Source organism: Gymnoscopelus microlampas (genome assembly GCF_963454915.1).
Source record: "Gymnoscopelus microlampas genome assembly, chromosome: 11".
Taxonomy (NCBI): domain Eukaryota; kingdom Metazoa; phylum Chordata; class Actinopteri; order Myctophiformes; family Myctophidae; genus Gymnoscopelus; species Gymnoscopelus microlampas.
Window position 1 is genome coordinate 2,544,686 of NC_139948.1, and position 14,890 is coordinate 2,559,575.

The 14,890-nt window shown below is 42.3% G+C and overlaps 1 protein-coding gene across 1 annotated transcript in view; it reads left to right on the forward strand.

The window, feature by feature from the left end:
- Positions 1 to 14,890, forward strand: part of spns1 (SPNS lysolipid transporter 1, lysophospholipid) — a 37,073-nt gene that overhangs the window by 12,926 nt on the left and 9,257 nt on the right. Inside the window, exons 5-7 of the mRNA XM_084072194.1 lie at positions 1,154 to 1,305; positions 4,612 to 4,678; positions 7,923 to 8,065. Of these exons, the coding sequence (XP_083928320.1) occupies positions 1,154 to 1,305; positions 4,612 to 4,678; positions 7,923 to 8,065 (362 nt within the window). The remainder of the gene's footprint in view (positions 1 to 1,153; positions 1,306 to 4,611; positions 4,679 to 7,922; positions 8,066 to 14,890) is intronic.

Below are 14,890 nucleotides of genomic sequence, written 5' to 3' on the forward strand. Positions count from 1 at the left end.
TTTATCCTGGTTATTGGAATCATGGCTGTGCAATTACAGTAGATCGCTTTCAGCCCTCCTCCGCAATCCAAAAATCATTCTGCATTGTTTACCGTTACTATAGGCCACTGTTAATCAACGTGTGCATAGAGCCTACCCTAATAGGCTCTATGCACAGCAGCCATATTATCACTTCCTTCACAGGTGTTACCAGTGATACTAATGAAGGCTCTGTTCCATTTAGTGTAGCACAGTGGTTTCCACGACCCCCATAGCTCTGAGAGTGTACAAATGGAACCAAATGGACCCGTAAGGGTCCATTTGGTTCCATTTGTACACAGAGTTACACACCCGTAAAGGGCCATTTGGGAGTGTTTCCAGTGAGCCAACATGCACAATATCAGCACCCTGACTCCGTCTGACCAGAATGGAACAGAGGCTTCATTAGTATCATTGGTAACACCTGTGAATGTCTTACAATATGGCTGCTGTGAATAGAGCCTATAGACTGTGGTAGGTCAGTAACTCTGAGAGGGTACAAGTGGCACCAAATGGACCTATTTCGGGTCAATTTGGTTTCATTTTGTACCCTCTCAGAGTTATAACCACGGGTTAGGCTTATAACTAAGCCTCCTAACCCATAACCTCACTCTAACCTAGCTGCTGTGTAATTGTCGATATTGTAATATTTGTAATGTTCTATCGGTCAGCCATAGTGCTCAGACAGTCGTGTGTGTGTGTGTGTGTGTGTGTGTGTGTGTGTGTGTGTGTGTGTGTGTGTGTGTGTGTGTGTGTGTGTGTGTGTGTGTGTGTGTGTGTGTGTGTGTGTGTGTGTGTGTGTGTGTGTGTGTGTGTGTGTGTGTGTGTGTGTGTGTGCGTGCGTGCGTGTGCGGTTCAGGACATGTCTACAGAAGGCTTCCAACAACTTGGGATGCCAAAAAAAGCAGCTAAACGGCTTGCAAAATTCTGTGCTGTCTCTTCTATTAATAATAGTCAAAGATGTTGTAGTCGAACATGTCGTTAATACTTACACCCCTGAGCGGTGTTGGTGTATTTGTCCGGGATTTGCTGACTACCTTTTCACAGCACCGTGTAATAGTTGTGTCTCTGTACTTACTCCTATGTTGACATAAATACATCATTAAAATGTTTGTGTGTGTGTGTTTTCTCTCAGCATTTCTGGGTCCTGCTGGTGACACGAGGTCTGGTGGGAGTGGGCGAGGCCAGCTACTCCACCATCGCTCCCACCATCATCGCTGACCTCTACGTCAAGGAGAAGAGGACGCGCATGCTGTCCATCTTCTATTTCGCCATTCCAGTCGGCAGGTGAGACTCACCTGTTTGACCCCTGTTTGACTGCCAATGCGCTACAAAATACCTGATCTGCAAAGCTACACACAAGGTGTCGCAGCGTGACTCTTTTGGTACAGCGTGTAGATCTGCTATTTTCAGTGCACTGCGAGATGGGCATTCAAGGATAAATAGGCTCTATGCACAGCAGCCATATTGGACAAAATTGGGCCCCTTCCTTACTTCCTTCACAGGTGTTACCAATGATTCTAATGAGGGCTCTGTTCCATTTAGGCCTTGGCTACACGTACATGGATCTTTTTCTAAACGCACATTTTTGTGTGCGTTTGGGCCTTTCAGCCACACGCAAACGGTGTTTTTGGCTGCTAAAACGGATATTTTTGTAAACGGATAAATAAGTGAAGGTTTTCCAAAACATGCGTTTCAGTGGATCTGTGTGGACATGTAATCCGGAGATTTTGAGAAACGATGACGTCATCGCGCATTCGCACATGGTCATTATAATAATAAATAATACAATAATACATAAACACCGGACCGCTCATGGTCATTATAATAAATGAAGAGAGAGAGAGAGAGCAACACTTACAGTCTATGAAACAAGGCACGCTCATTTATGGCTAAATAATGTCATACTTAATAATAAGACAGTGGTGGGAAAAGTAGCTCATTCACTGTGTGACGAAAACCCTCTTTCTCTGCGCCAAGTAGAACACACGGCGCGCACACAGATTGAATGTGGGGTCTGTCGTCCTAAAACACAATCGCCCCGGTGCCGAGAGTCCCTGCTTTATAGTGGTGTTCGATGTTTTTACATTGCCAACTCTCACATGTACATAAACGTTCAGATTTCAAATATAAAGTGCTTACCCCTGAGCCACGGACGTTACAAGGCGATCCGGACCGCGATAAGTACCCGTATCTCCCGTATTGTTCAATAAAAAGCATTTTAATCCGATCGTCGGCCATTTTCTCCAAATTTTCTCTGATGCTTTCAACCATGCGACACCAATGGTTGGAAGGTGTATTGCACTCTGATACATTACCAAAATAAAATAACAGAAAAAGAAAATGGCCGGCGATGGGATTAAAATACTTTTTATTGAACAATACGGGAGATACGGGTACTTATCACGGTCCGGATTGCCTTGTAACATCCGTGGCTCAGGGGTAAGCACTTTATATTTGAAATCTGAACGCTTATGTACATGTGAGTGTTGGCAATGTAAAAAAAAAACGAACACCACTATAAACCAGAGACTCGACAGCGTCATGTGAACCATGGCTACTGTTTGCGCTGCAGCTGCGCCCTAATAATGTTGTTTTCGTTTATGTTCACGTATGCTGTTCACGTATGCTATTAAAATAATGCAGATATTGCAGTATTGGGCCTTAACATGTGATTACAAATGTATTTGTATTTGGCCCCTCATATATATAATTATAAAATAAATGTAAATATAAAATCTGATATAAAATTGAAACATGCAGCTGATCGATGCGTTTCTGCGTCTATGTGTGGACAGGGATTTTTGTTTATCTTTGTCATGTGGCCAGGGATTCTTTTTAAAAACGGAGGACTAAAATATCCGTTTAGTAAAAGATCCATGTACGTGTAGCCAAGGCCTTAGTGTAGCACAGTGGTTCTCAAACTTTTGCATTTCAAGGACCCTCATAACTCTGAGAGTGTACAAATGGACCCGGGAGGGTCCATTTGGTGTTTGGTGTTTGGAGTTACACCCCCTCAAGGAACCATGAGGGTCCCTGGACCACACTTTGAGACCCACTAGTGTTTCCAGTGAGCCAACATGCACAATATCAGCACCCTGCCTCTGTTTGACCAGAATGGAACAGAGCCTTCATTAGTATCATTGGTAACACCTGTGAAGGAAGTAAGAAGAGGCCCAATTTCTCTCCAAAATGGCTGCTGTGCATAGAGCCTATTGGGAACGATAGACACAACATATTGTCACGGCAGACTAGATTTCTCAAATTCTGCCCGAAAACGTCGGGTAGGGTAGGGTCGGTTTTGGGCAGAATTTGAGAACTCTAGTCTGCCGTGACAATATGTTGTCTATCGTGCCCGATTTATCCTCGAATGCCCATCTCGCAGTGCACTGAAAAATAGCAGATCTACAAGCTGTCCCAAAAGAGTCACGCTGCGACACGTTGTGGCCGGGGCCCAAAATCTATGCTAATTAGTCGGGCCGGGGCCGACCCTCGGGTTCCGTGAAGAAAAAAAAAGAAAATAAAAATATATCTATTACACCCAAAAAAAGACATTTCAACTGCCCCTAGCGGCCTAACGTTAAGGCCGACGTAAATGGCTGTAAATGTGTTGGATGCAGCTCAAAGTGAACTTTACTCAGGTATCTAGTTTGTCGCCGTGTTATTAAAGAAAAACATGACCATGGCCAAAACCCAATCGAAAATCGGCGATCGAAAATCGACGAAAGTGGCCGTTTTCAAGATGTTTTGGCCATTATATCTGGAACAGAAGGTCCAATCTGCTCAGTTCAAAGCTTGTTGGATGCGTGACTTTGAGGACATTAAGCACATACTGACACCTTTTCGGTGTTTTTCTGGTTTTCGGGCCTTAAAGTATGGTAATTGTTTGGGTCGGGCCGAGCCTCGGGCCGGCCCAGTAGGGCCCAGTTAGGGCCGGGCCTTACTTTTGAGTCCCGCTGAGAACTCTACAGCAGACCCCTTTAGTGGTTTGGGGTCATTGGACGAAATTTAAAGTGTGTGTGTGTGTGTGTGTGTGTGTGTGTGTGTGAGCATAAACTCATGTCAATACTCCATTGTGTACAGATGTTTGTATAATGTATTTTAGCATCAGCCAGACTGCAGTTATCAGTTACATTGCTAAAGAAGCTCTTCATCAACACAATGTGTGCACACATGAAGATAACAACTTTCTGCTGGTGGAGGTCGTACTGTGTGTCACCATCTAGATCATTGGTTCTCAAAGTGGGGTCCGGGGACCCCCAGGGGTCTTGGGGGTGGTTCCAGGGAGTCCCCAGCAAAGTGTGTCAATATAGCATCACAATACTTTTAACTTTTTATACTTTGGCTATTCAAAAATAGTGAAAATTATTGCAAATCTTTGAATATATATTTTTTTAAACAAACATTTTTAACTCAAATCTTTCCTTCTGGGGGTCCCTGGAACAAAATATTTGAGAAGGGGGTCTGCGGCCAAATACATATCATTTTGGGGGTCCTTGGCATGAAAAGGTTTGAGAACCAGTGATCTAGGAAAAGTTTAGAGCAGTTTTGTGTCACTTTGCAGGATCACATCTTTTTTTTCTTTCTCCCCAGCGGTCTCGGTTACATCGTGGGGTCAAAGGTGGACGACCTCTTCGGGGACTGGCACTGGGCCTTGAGGGTAGGTTCATACAGTTCTCAGCAAACTGGGGAAAAAGGAATTATTTTGCATCGGACCTTGTTCGCCTTTGTCATGTGAACGGTCACTCTGCTCCCACATTCTCATGTTAACCCCCTATTCTGGGGGGCGAACATTCTGCGAAAATAGCCGATCTATGAGCCCACAGCGTGTCGCAAGAGATTTGGTGTTGATTAACCACTCAACCCTGCGTTATACTTTGTTGTGCAATGGAGGCGTACACAAATAGTGAAAATAGTTGATCTACAAGCTCACTCTATGTGAGCTTGTTGATCTACTACTTTCACTATGTAAAGCAAGCTGACGCCAGGCCAGGCATCGGTCTCTGGCTGTTCAGTCTGAGCCAATCGGAGCAGGAAAACAATTGAACAGGAAGCCAACAAAACGGCGTATACACACACAGAAGCAATGTTGACATGAGAGAGTTGTGAAAAGGCTCTGTTTTTTGTCCTCTGAATTGCGGTGCGGGGAATAACCCCAACACCCCATCCAAACTTAGAATACTGTCTAGAACTGATTGGTAACATAACATTAAGACCATTAATCATTTTAAGATGTCTTTGGCTATTCAAAAATAGCAGATCTACAAGCTCATAGCGCGGCACTCATCATTTTTTGGGTGAACTACTCCTTTAACTCAAATGTTTGCTTCTGGGGGATTCTGCAAATGTCTTCTAAATCCTTAAAAAAAAAAACTTATGTTGCTATAATATAAGTGTTGCTCAAACTTTTTCATGTCATGGACCCCCAAAAGTTATATGTACTAGACCATACCCGGTCGGCGCAGCGCAGCCGTGGGGGGATATGCGCACATGATCTGGCAACCCGGGAGGCAGTTCGTCCCATAGCTGGGCAGCCCCGTAACCATGGCGACAGTGTTTGACACAAAAACGCTAATAAGAAGCTGAGATTTGATGAAATTGAAAAACGGGCTTCACAGTTGTGTTCAGATGGTAATGGTCAATGGCTGTGTGCAAAATCAGAGCAATTGGTCCAGCCAGTGGGGAGAACCGGGTAGCTTCACCACCACCACTACAAACGCACAGAGGTTACTAGAATTATTACTAGACCATACCCGGTCGGCGCAGCCGTGGGGGGATATACGCACATGATCTGGCAACCCGGGAGGCAGTTCGTCCCATAGCTGGGCAGCCGCAGCTATGGGACGACATTCTTTGACACAAAAACGCTAATAAGAAGCTGAGATTTGATGAAATTGAAAAACGGGCTTCACAGTTAAGTTCAGATGGTAATGGTCAATGGCTATGTGCAAAATCAGAGCAATTGGTCCAGCCAGTGGGGAGAACCGGGTAGCTTCACCACCACCACTACAAACGCACGCACAGAGGTTACTAGAATTATACTAGAATTATAGTAGGATAGTAGGATGTGGCCACGGACCCCATCTGAAAATATTGTGTTACAGGGACTCCCAGAAGCAAGGATTTGAGTTAAAAATGTTTGCTTTAAAAAATATATATTTTCAAAGATCTGCACACATTTTCACGTTTTTTCTTCTTCCCAAAAATAGCAGATCTACAAGCTCATGGCCGCGCTATGAGCTTGTAGATCTGCTATTTTTGAATAGCCCAAAGAAATCTTAAAATGACACGGATGCGTTCCCGGTCTTAATGGGTTAAAGCACCATGGAATGCACAGTCAGTGAGTTGACCAGTAGTTTGATCTAATCTGCAACTCCATAATCTGTACGGACGCCAATAGTGGATAAAGTCAAACACTAGCCTACCTAGTATCAGTGACACGGTTAAATGGAATGTTCTATAAGGAAGTTTTAACATCATTCTGAAATGACTCCTCATAATCACCCAGTCTGTGGCTTTGCTTTCTTCCTGATCTTTATTTACCGGCAGGACAAGGGTAAAAAAATCAAACCTGTTAAACACATTGTTGACAAGGCTTCTACTTCTGTTCTGCTACAAAACTGTTAACAGACTACATACATATCCATCGTGGAACATAGTCCATTGTTCACTTTTATTTCGCTGCTACAGTATTCTAAACTTAAAGTTAAGTCAGTAATGATTGTAAAATCCCAACAACATCACGCGTAGGTGCAGAACACCGCCATCAGCTGTGGCCTGTACGATGTGTTCAAATGCAACTTTACATGTGAAACGTCACCTGACCCAAAGCAAATTCACATCAGTCACAGTTTGGTCTTAACAAGTCAGTTTGGTGTGTCAATGCCTTTTAATAAACCCGGGATGCACTAGAGTCCGGGGTTTTAACATTGTTTTGAAAAACAAGCTTTTAAACTTTTAACAAAGTCAGGGCTGTTGGAAAAGGTTCCTGTTTGATGTAGATTTTAATTGTAATGATTAAATCATTACAATCAACATTTTTGTAAGGGTTGTTGGAAGTGAAGAAACTTATAAAAATGCAGAAGAAATTGGAAATGAAACACTCGCATAATAATATATATTCTGATGTGAGAAATCAGGGGTCTTCTCCTCCAGCTCAGCTGGTATCCTGACCTGAAAATAAATGTTCAGGTCAGGATACCAACTTTGTCCAATCAGAGGTGAGAATCCCTGCTTCAATGTCAGTGTTCCATTTCCACACGCATTTCGGCGTATAACTGAAGCATTACCATGGGCATTGGCTGCGGTCTAAAATGTGTTAACCCATTAAGACCGGACCGGGAAATTATCTGTGTCATTTTTAGATTTATTTGGCTATTCGAAAATAGCAGATCTACAAGCTCATAGCGCGGCACCGAGTGCCGCGCTATGAGCTTGTAGATCTGCTATTTTAGAAAATCATGAAAATGTGTGCAAATCTTTTAATGTATATATATTTTTTAAGCGCACGTTTGTAACTCATATATTTGTTTCTGGGGGATTTCTAATGTCTTCTAAATCCTTATGTTATATCAGTGGTTCTCAAACCTTTTCATGTCAAGGACCCCCAAAATTATATGTATTTGGCCGCGGACCCCCATCTCAAAATATTTTGTTCCAGGGACCCCCAGAAGCACAGAAAAAAGAGTTAAAAATGTTCGCTTTAAAAATATATATATTGAAAGATTTGCACAAATTGGCAAGATTTTTCAAAAAAATAGCAGATCTACAAGCTCATAGCGCGGCACTCGGTGCCGCGCTATGAGCTTGTAGATCTGCTATTTTTGAATAGCCCAAAGACATCGAAAAAAATGTGTTCAGGCAGCGTAACAGTCTGTTGTCATGTGGTGTGGGTTTTCCCTCAGGTGACTCCGGCCCTGGGACTGGTCGCAGTGTTCCTGCTGATGCTGGTGGTCAAGGAGCCAAAGAGAGGCGCCGTGGAGGCCCGCCCCGGGCACCAGCTGCACAGGACCAGCTGGACGGCCGACGTCAAGGCCCTCGTCAGGAAGTAGGTTCCTCTAAAACCGCTCGTAGTTCTTTCTCCTGGGGGGTTAATCTCTCAAGAACATATTCAGAGCTGCGCTCCTGAATCTGTCGGGAGCCCCGTTCAGAACGTGTGGACGTGCCTTCAGATCAGGAAGCAGGCCGCGCTTTACCCAATCAAATGTAGTGGGCGGGATTTACATCTGTGCGTTTGCTTCCCACTGGAAACAAACCCAAACTCATTTAACAATGGCGTCCTCGGAGCCGACAAAACCCACGGAAAGTTAGTAACATTTTAACTTGTTCTTTCATCGTAGAAACAAGTGAGCTTATGACCAAAACGATCCATGTTCTTTGGGAGAAATGGTGTTAGTGTTCCGTGGAGAAATATTGTTAGTGGGAATGAAAACATAGGCACACCACCGGAAGTGGAGGGCTGAGGGCAGAGACTAAACGCCGGTTTCCAGTCAGCATAGGTCTAGTTAATCATTTTTATCTCAAATCTTTGCTTCTGGGGGTCCCTGGAACAAACTATTTTGAGATGGGGGTCGGTGGCCAAATACATATCATTTTGGGGGTCCTTGACATGAAAAAGTTTGAGCACCACTGATATAGAGACATAGGTTTTTCAGAATACTGTTGGGATTTAGAAGACATTTGTAGAATCGGCTTCAGGTCTTAATGGGTTAAAACCCCTTAAATGCCTATTCTGGGGGGAACATTTACCCCCAAAATAGCCGATCTACAAGCTCACAACGAGCTTGTAGATCGGCTATTTTTGGCAAAGAGATTTGGTGTAGAGGGAAAAACAGTTCCAATTACAGAGCCAACTCGGGTACTAAATGTAGAGGTTCCATTGGTATACCTTAACAACACTACGCCTGGTCTAAGACGTTCTCATCAACAGAGAATACCAGTTCATTAAAGGGATAGGAAAAAGGTCATTTTGGGGGTGAACTATCGATTAGTCACCCTATGGAGACTTGAATTCATGGATATTTTTTTAGTTTAAGACATTTTCTAAGACAATAATTTGAGGACCAGCGGACCGGTAGGCAGCGGTTCCGGTAGGAGAGACAAAGGAGACTCTTTGTGCCAGTGGTGCCAGTCATCAAATTATCGGCTTCGGAATACGACACAAACTAAAAATAGTCTCCATGGGGTGACTAATTGATAGGAAAAAAAGTAATTTTGGTGGTGAACTATCCCTTTAAGACCTGAGGCCGATTTCTACAAAACGCCTTCTAAATCCTGACCTAGGTTTTCTGAAAAATAAATAAATAAATATAAATGAATGAATGAATGAATGAGGTGTTCACGGCTTGAAAGGTATAATAACACATTAGAAATATAGCTGCAAGCAGCGATAATACGGGGCCAGTGAATAGAGAGAGAGAGAGAGAGACATGGAAACGGAATAGATTGAAGAGAGATAGAGAGTGACATGGAAACAATAGATTGATGAGAGAGAGAGATGGAAACATAATGGTTTGATTGGACATCTCAACCTACTGCCATTAACAGGATTCGAACTCTCAACCTTCAGACTAATAGGCTGCAACACTACCTATAGTGCTATAGCTTTGTCCAGGCTGATATTGTCTGTTGAAGATCATAAACTCTTGCCTTCTTTCATGAACCAAGCCCCTGTTTCACTAACACTAAGATCACTCGTTCACAAACCATTTACCAATGAAGAAATTGTACATCTCCTCAGAACCAAAACTAGTGAAAGTAGCCGATCTACAAGCTCACAAACCATGAAAAGTTGTGAGAGTGTAGATCAGCTATTTTCAGATAAAGTATGTCATACGTTGAAAAAACGTACTCTCAAATAAGCATTTCAGGTTATCTTTACCATTTGCACATGTATTCATTGATACAGTCATGTTGTTTGCAATTCAACTTAAATTAAGTCTGCATCAAGTGAGGCTTGAACTGGCGACCTTAAGATTGTGAGGCATTCGTTTAAGGGAGACGCCATTGGCCCAACAGACAAGTAACTGTGAAAAAGGAGATCACACAGATGATACAGTTTCACGCAAATAGCTGAAAAATCCTGGGTTTAAGTGTTTTTCAAACTGCTCAAAATTGCGGACAATCTAAGGGCGGAGCTTAATGGTCAAATCGATATGTGTGTTCCTCATGAGTCAAGGCACATGTGTAAGCAAGTTTCACGACTTTCGGCCAAACGAGGCATGACTTATGCCTGTTTAAAGTCTGCCTTTTCAAAAAATTGCTATAGCGCCCCCTTTTGGCCAATTGGAGTGAGATTGGTTTCAGTGATATTTGGTATGACCCTGTACATTTCTGCAAAGTTTCAAAGAAATGTGAGTCTTGCATGTATGTGTTAGGGGCAGATGAATAATTTTCATAAAACTGCAATAGTTAAAATATATTTCCTCCTGGGATTTTTGAGTAATCTGCACAAAACATTTTACACATGAACTTAGGACCTTTGCCGACAAAACAAAAGCGGCGGATTTTCCATAAGTGAAAAAATGCAGAAGTTATGAGCCAATGGCTGTTTTTCATATAATTCAAAATGGTGGGTGATCTAAAGGTCAGAGGTCAAAAGTCAGGCCACGAAAGTTGTCGGGCATGAAGAGACGCATGTGTGTATCGAAGTTTCATGGTTGTAGGTCAAACAGGGCATGAGTTGTACCTGTTCAAAGTTGGCACTTTCAATTGAGTGCTATAGCGCCACCCTTTGACGAATGAGTGTGAGAATTATTTCTTGGTAGTTTTTCATGAGCATCTACCATATGGCCGAGTTTCGTAAAAAGCGTATGCACGGTTAAGCCAGAACTGGCAAAAACAAGTATTTTTCAAACTGCTCAAAATTGCGGAAAATCTAAGGGCGGAGCTTACTGGTCAAATCGATACGTGTGTTCCTCATGAGACAAGGCACATGTGTAAGCAAGTTTCACGACTTTCGGCCAAACGAGGCATGACTTATGCCTGTTTAAAGTCTGCCTTTTCAAAAAATTGCTATAGCGCCCCCTTTTGGCCAATTGGAGTAAGATTGGTTTCAGTGATATTTGGAATGACCCTGTACATTTCTGCAAAGTTTCAAAGAAATGTGAGTCTGCATGTATGTTTTAGGCACAGATGAATAATTTTCATAAAACTGTAATAGTTAAAATCTATCTCCTCCTGGGATTTTTGAGCAATCTGCACGAAACGTTTAACACTTGAACTTTGGACCACTGCCTAAAAAAATTTCCAACGGATTTTCCATAAGTGAAGAAATGCAGAAGTTAGGAGCCAATGACTGTTTTTCATATAATTCAAAATGGTGGGAGATCTAAAGGTCAGAGGTAAAAAGTCAGAGGGTGAAAGTTGTTCAGCATGAGGAGACGCATATGTGTATCCAAGTTTCATGGCTGTAGGTCAAACAGGGCATGAGTTGTACCTGTTCAAAGTTGCCATTTTCAATTGAGTGCTATAGCGCCACCTTTTGACGAAAGATTGTGAGAATTATTTCTTGATCGTTTTTCATAACCATCTACCATATGGCCGAGTTTCGTAAAAAGCGACAGCACAGTTAAGCCAGAACTAAGATTAGCCTTGAATTGAGAGGGAGCGAAAAACAATTCGTAATATAGCTGCAAGCAGCGATAATACGGGGCCAGTGAATAGAGAGAGAGAGAGACATGGAAACGGAATAGATTGAAGAGAGAGAGAGTGACATGGAAACAATAGATTGATGAGAGAGAGAGATGGAAACATAATGGTTTGATTGGACATCTCAACCTACTGCCATTAACAGGATTCAAACTCTCAACCTTCAGACTAATAGGCTGCAACACTACCTATAGTGCTATAGCTTTGTCCAGGCTGATATTGTCTGTTGAAGATCATAAACTCTTGCCTTCTTTCATGAACCAAGCCCCTGTTTCACTAACACTAAGATCACTCGTTCACAAACCATTTACCAATGAAGAAATTGTACATCTCCTCAGAACCAAAACTAGTGAAAGTAGCCGATCTACAAGCTCACAAACCATGAAAAGTTGTGAGATTGTAGATCAGCTATTTTCAGAATGAAGTATGTCATACGTTGAAAAAACATACTCTCAAATAAGCATTTCAGGTTATCTTTACCATTTGCACATGCATTCATTGATACAGTCATGTTGTTTGCAATTTTAAGTCTGCATCAAGTGAGGCTTGAACTGGCAACCTTGAGATTGTGAGGCATTCATTTAAGGGAGACGCCATTGGCCCAACAGACAAGTAACTGTGAAAAAGGACATCAAACAGATGATACAGTTTCACGCAAATATAGTTTTTCAAACTGCTCAAAATTGCGGACAATCTAAGGGCGGAGCTTACTGGTCAAAGTGATAGATGTGTTCCTCATGAGTCAAGGCACAAGTGTAAGCAAGTTTCACGACTTTCGGCCAAACGAGGCATGACTTTTGCCTGTTTAAAGTTTGCATTTTCAAAAAATTGCTATAGCGCCCCCCTTTGGCCAATTGGAGTGAGATTGGTTTCAGTGATATTTGGAATGACTCTCTACATTACTGCAACGTTTCAAAGAAATGTGAGTCTTGCATGTATGTGTTAGGGGCAGATGAATAATTTTCATAAAACTGTAATAGTTAAAATCTATCTCCTCCTGGGATTTTTGAGCAATCTGCACGAAACATTTTACACATGAACTTTGGACCACTGCCTACAAAAATTTCCAACGGATTTTCCATAAGTGAAAAAATGCAGAAGTTAGGAGCCAATGACTGTTTTTCATATAATTCAAAATGGTGGGCGATCTAAAGGTCAGAGGTCAAAAGTCAGACCACGAAAGTTGTCGGGCATGAAGAGACGCATGTGTGTATCGAAGTTTCATGGTTGTAGGTCAAACAGGGCATGAGTTGTACCTGTTCAAAGTTGGCACTTTCAATTGAGTGCTATAGCGCCACCCTTTGACGAATGAGTGTGAGAATTATTTCTTGGTAGTTTTTCATGAGCATCTACCATATGGCCGAGTTTCGTAAAAAGCGTATGCACGGTTAAGCCAGAACTGGCAAAAACAAGTATTTTTCAAACTGCTCAAAATTGCGGAAAATCTAAGGGCGGAGCTTAATGGTCAAATCGATACGTGTGTTCCTCATGAGTCAAGGCACATGTGTAAGCAAGTTTCACGACTTTCGGCCAAACGAGGCATGACTTATGCCTGTTTAAAGTCTGCCTTTAAAAAAAATTGCTATAGCGCCCCCTTTTGGCCAATTGGAGTAAGATTGGTTTCAGTGATATTTGGAATGACCCTGTACATTTCTGCAAAGTTTCAAAGAAATGTGAGTCTGCATGTATGTTTTAGGCACAGATGAATAATTTTCATAAAACTGTAATAGTTAAAATCTATCTCCTCCTGGGATTTTTGAGCAATCTGCACGAAACGTTTCGTACTTGAACTTTGGACCACTTTATACAAAAATTTCCAACGGATTTTCCATAAGTGAAAAAATGCAGAAGTTAGGAGCCAATGACTGTTTTTCATATAATTCAAAATGGTGGGAGATCTAAAGGTCAGAGGTCAAAAGTCAGAGTGTGAAAGTTGTTAAGCATGAGGAGACGCATATGTGTATCCAAGTTTCATGGCTGTAGGTCAAACAGGGCATGAATTGTACCTGGTCAAAGTTGGCATTTTCAATTGAGTGCTATAGCGCCACCTTTGGACGAAAGATTGTGAGAATTATTTTTTGATCGTTTTTCATGACCATCTACCATATGGCCGAGTTTCGTAAAAACCGACAGCGCGGTTCAGCCAGAACTGCGAAAAGTGGCAGAAGAAGAAGAAGAAGTGACAGAATAATGCGAATAACAATACGTGTCCAGAGCAGAGCTCTGGCCCCGTAACTACAGGTGTTCCAGGTCTAAATTGGTTTAATGGGAAACAGATCTATTGAAGCTACTATCCTTGCCAAACCAAACAAAAAAACTAGTTTAACTGGTAGAACTTGGATCTTCTCCTGCCCTCAAGTAACACTGTCCTTTGAAAAGTCAGCCGTTTCTATTTTAAACACAGTTTTCATTTTCATTTAGAGGGGAGAGCTGCAAGTGAAACGTCGTTTCCCCTTTTTCCTTCTCTTTTTTCTATACCAGGGAACCTCAACCCCTGCCTAGAGCAGGGGTCTTCAACAGGGGGTCCGGGACCCCCAGGGCAGTGGTTCTCAAACTTTTTCATGTCAAGGACCCCCAAAATGATCTCAAATTTGTTGTTCCAGGGACCCCCCCAGAAGCAAAGATTTGAATTACAAATGCTTGGTTTAAAAATATATATATATTCAAAGATTTGCAAAAATGTTCACGATTTAAACAAAATAGCAGATCTACAAGCTCGTAGCGCGGCACCGAGGGCCGCACTACGAGCTTGTAGATCTGCTATTTTTGAATAGCCTAAGTATAAAAGGTTAAAGTGGTTAAAATGATTGCGATGCTATATTAACACATTTTGCTGGGGACTCCCCGGAACCCCCCCCCCCCCCCCCCCCCCCCAAGGATCCCTGGGGGAGAACCAATGCCCTAGGTGGGTCCTCGGAGCCAAAATGTTTCCATTAACCTCTTGAACCCTAGCGTCATTAGCCGAAAATAGCTCATCTACAAGCTTGTAGATCAGCTATTTACTATATATTCTATACATCAAATGCAGCTCAGTAAACTAGGATCACGAGTAAAACCAAGAACCTACAGTAACATCAGTCTAAAACAACAATCTGTACATACAGTAGATCGTTTACCTGGCATCCTATAGTTTCTGTTTCAAGCATATGTCTTAATAACCTGCTATCTGAATGTTAACATTGTGGTCAAGGCACACCAAATTGGCAAGTCAAAAATCTCTCAA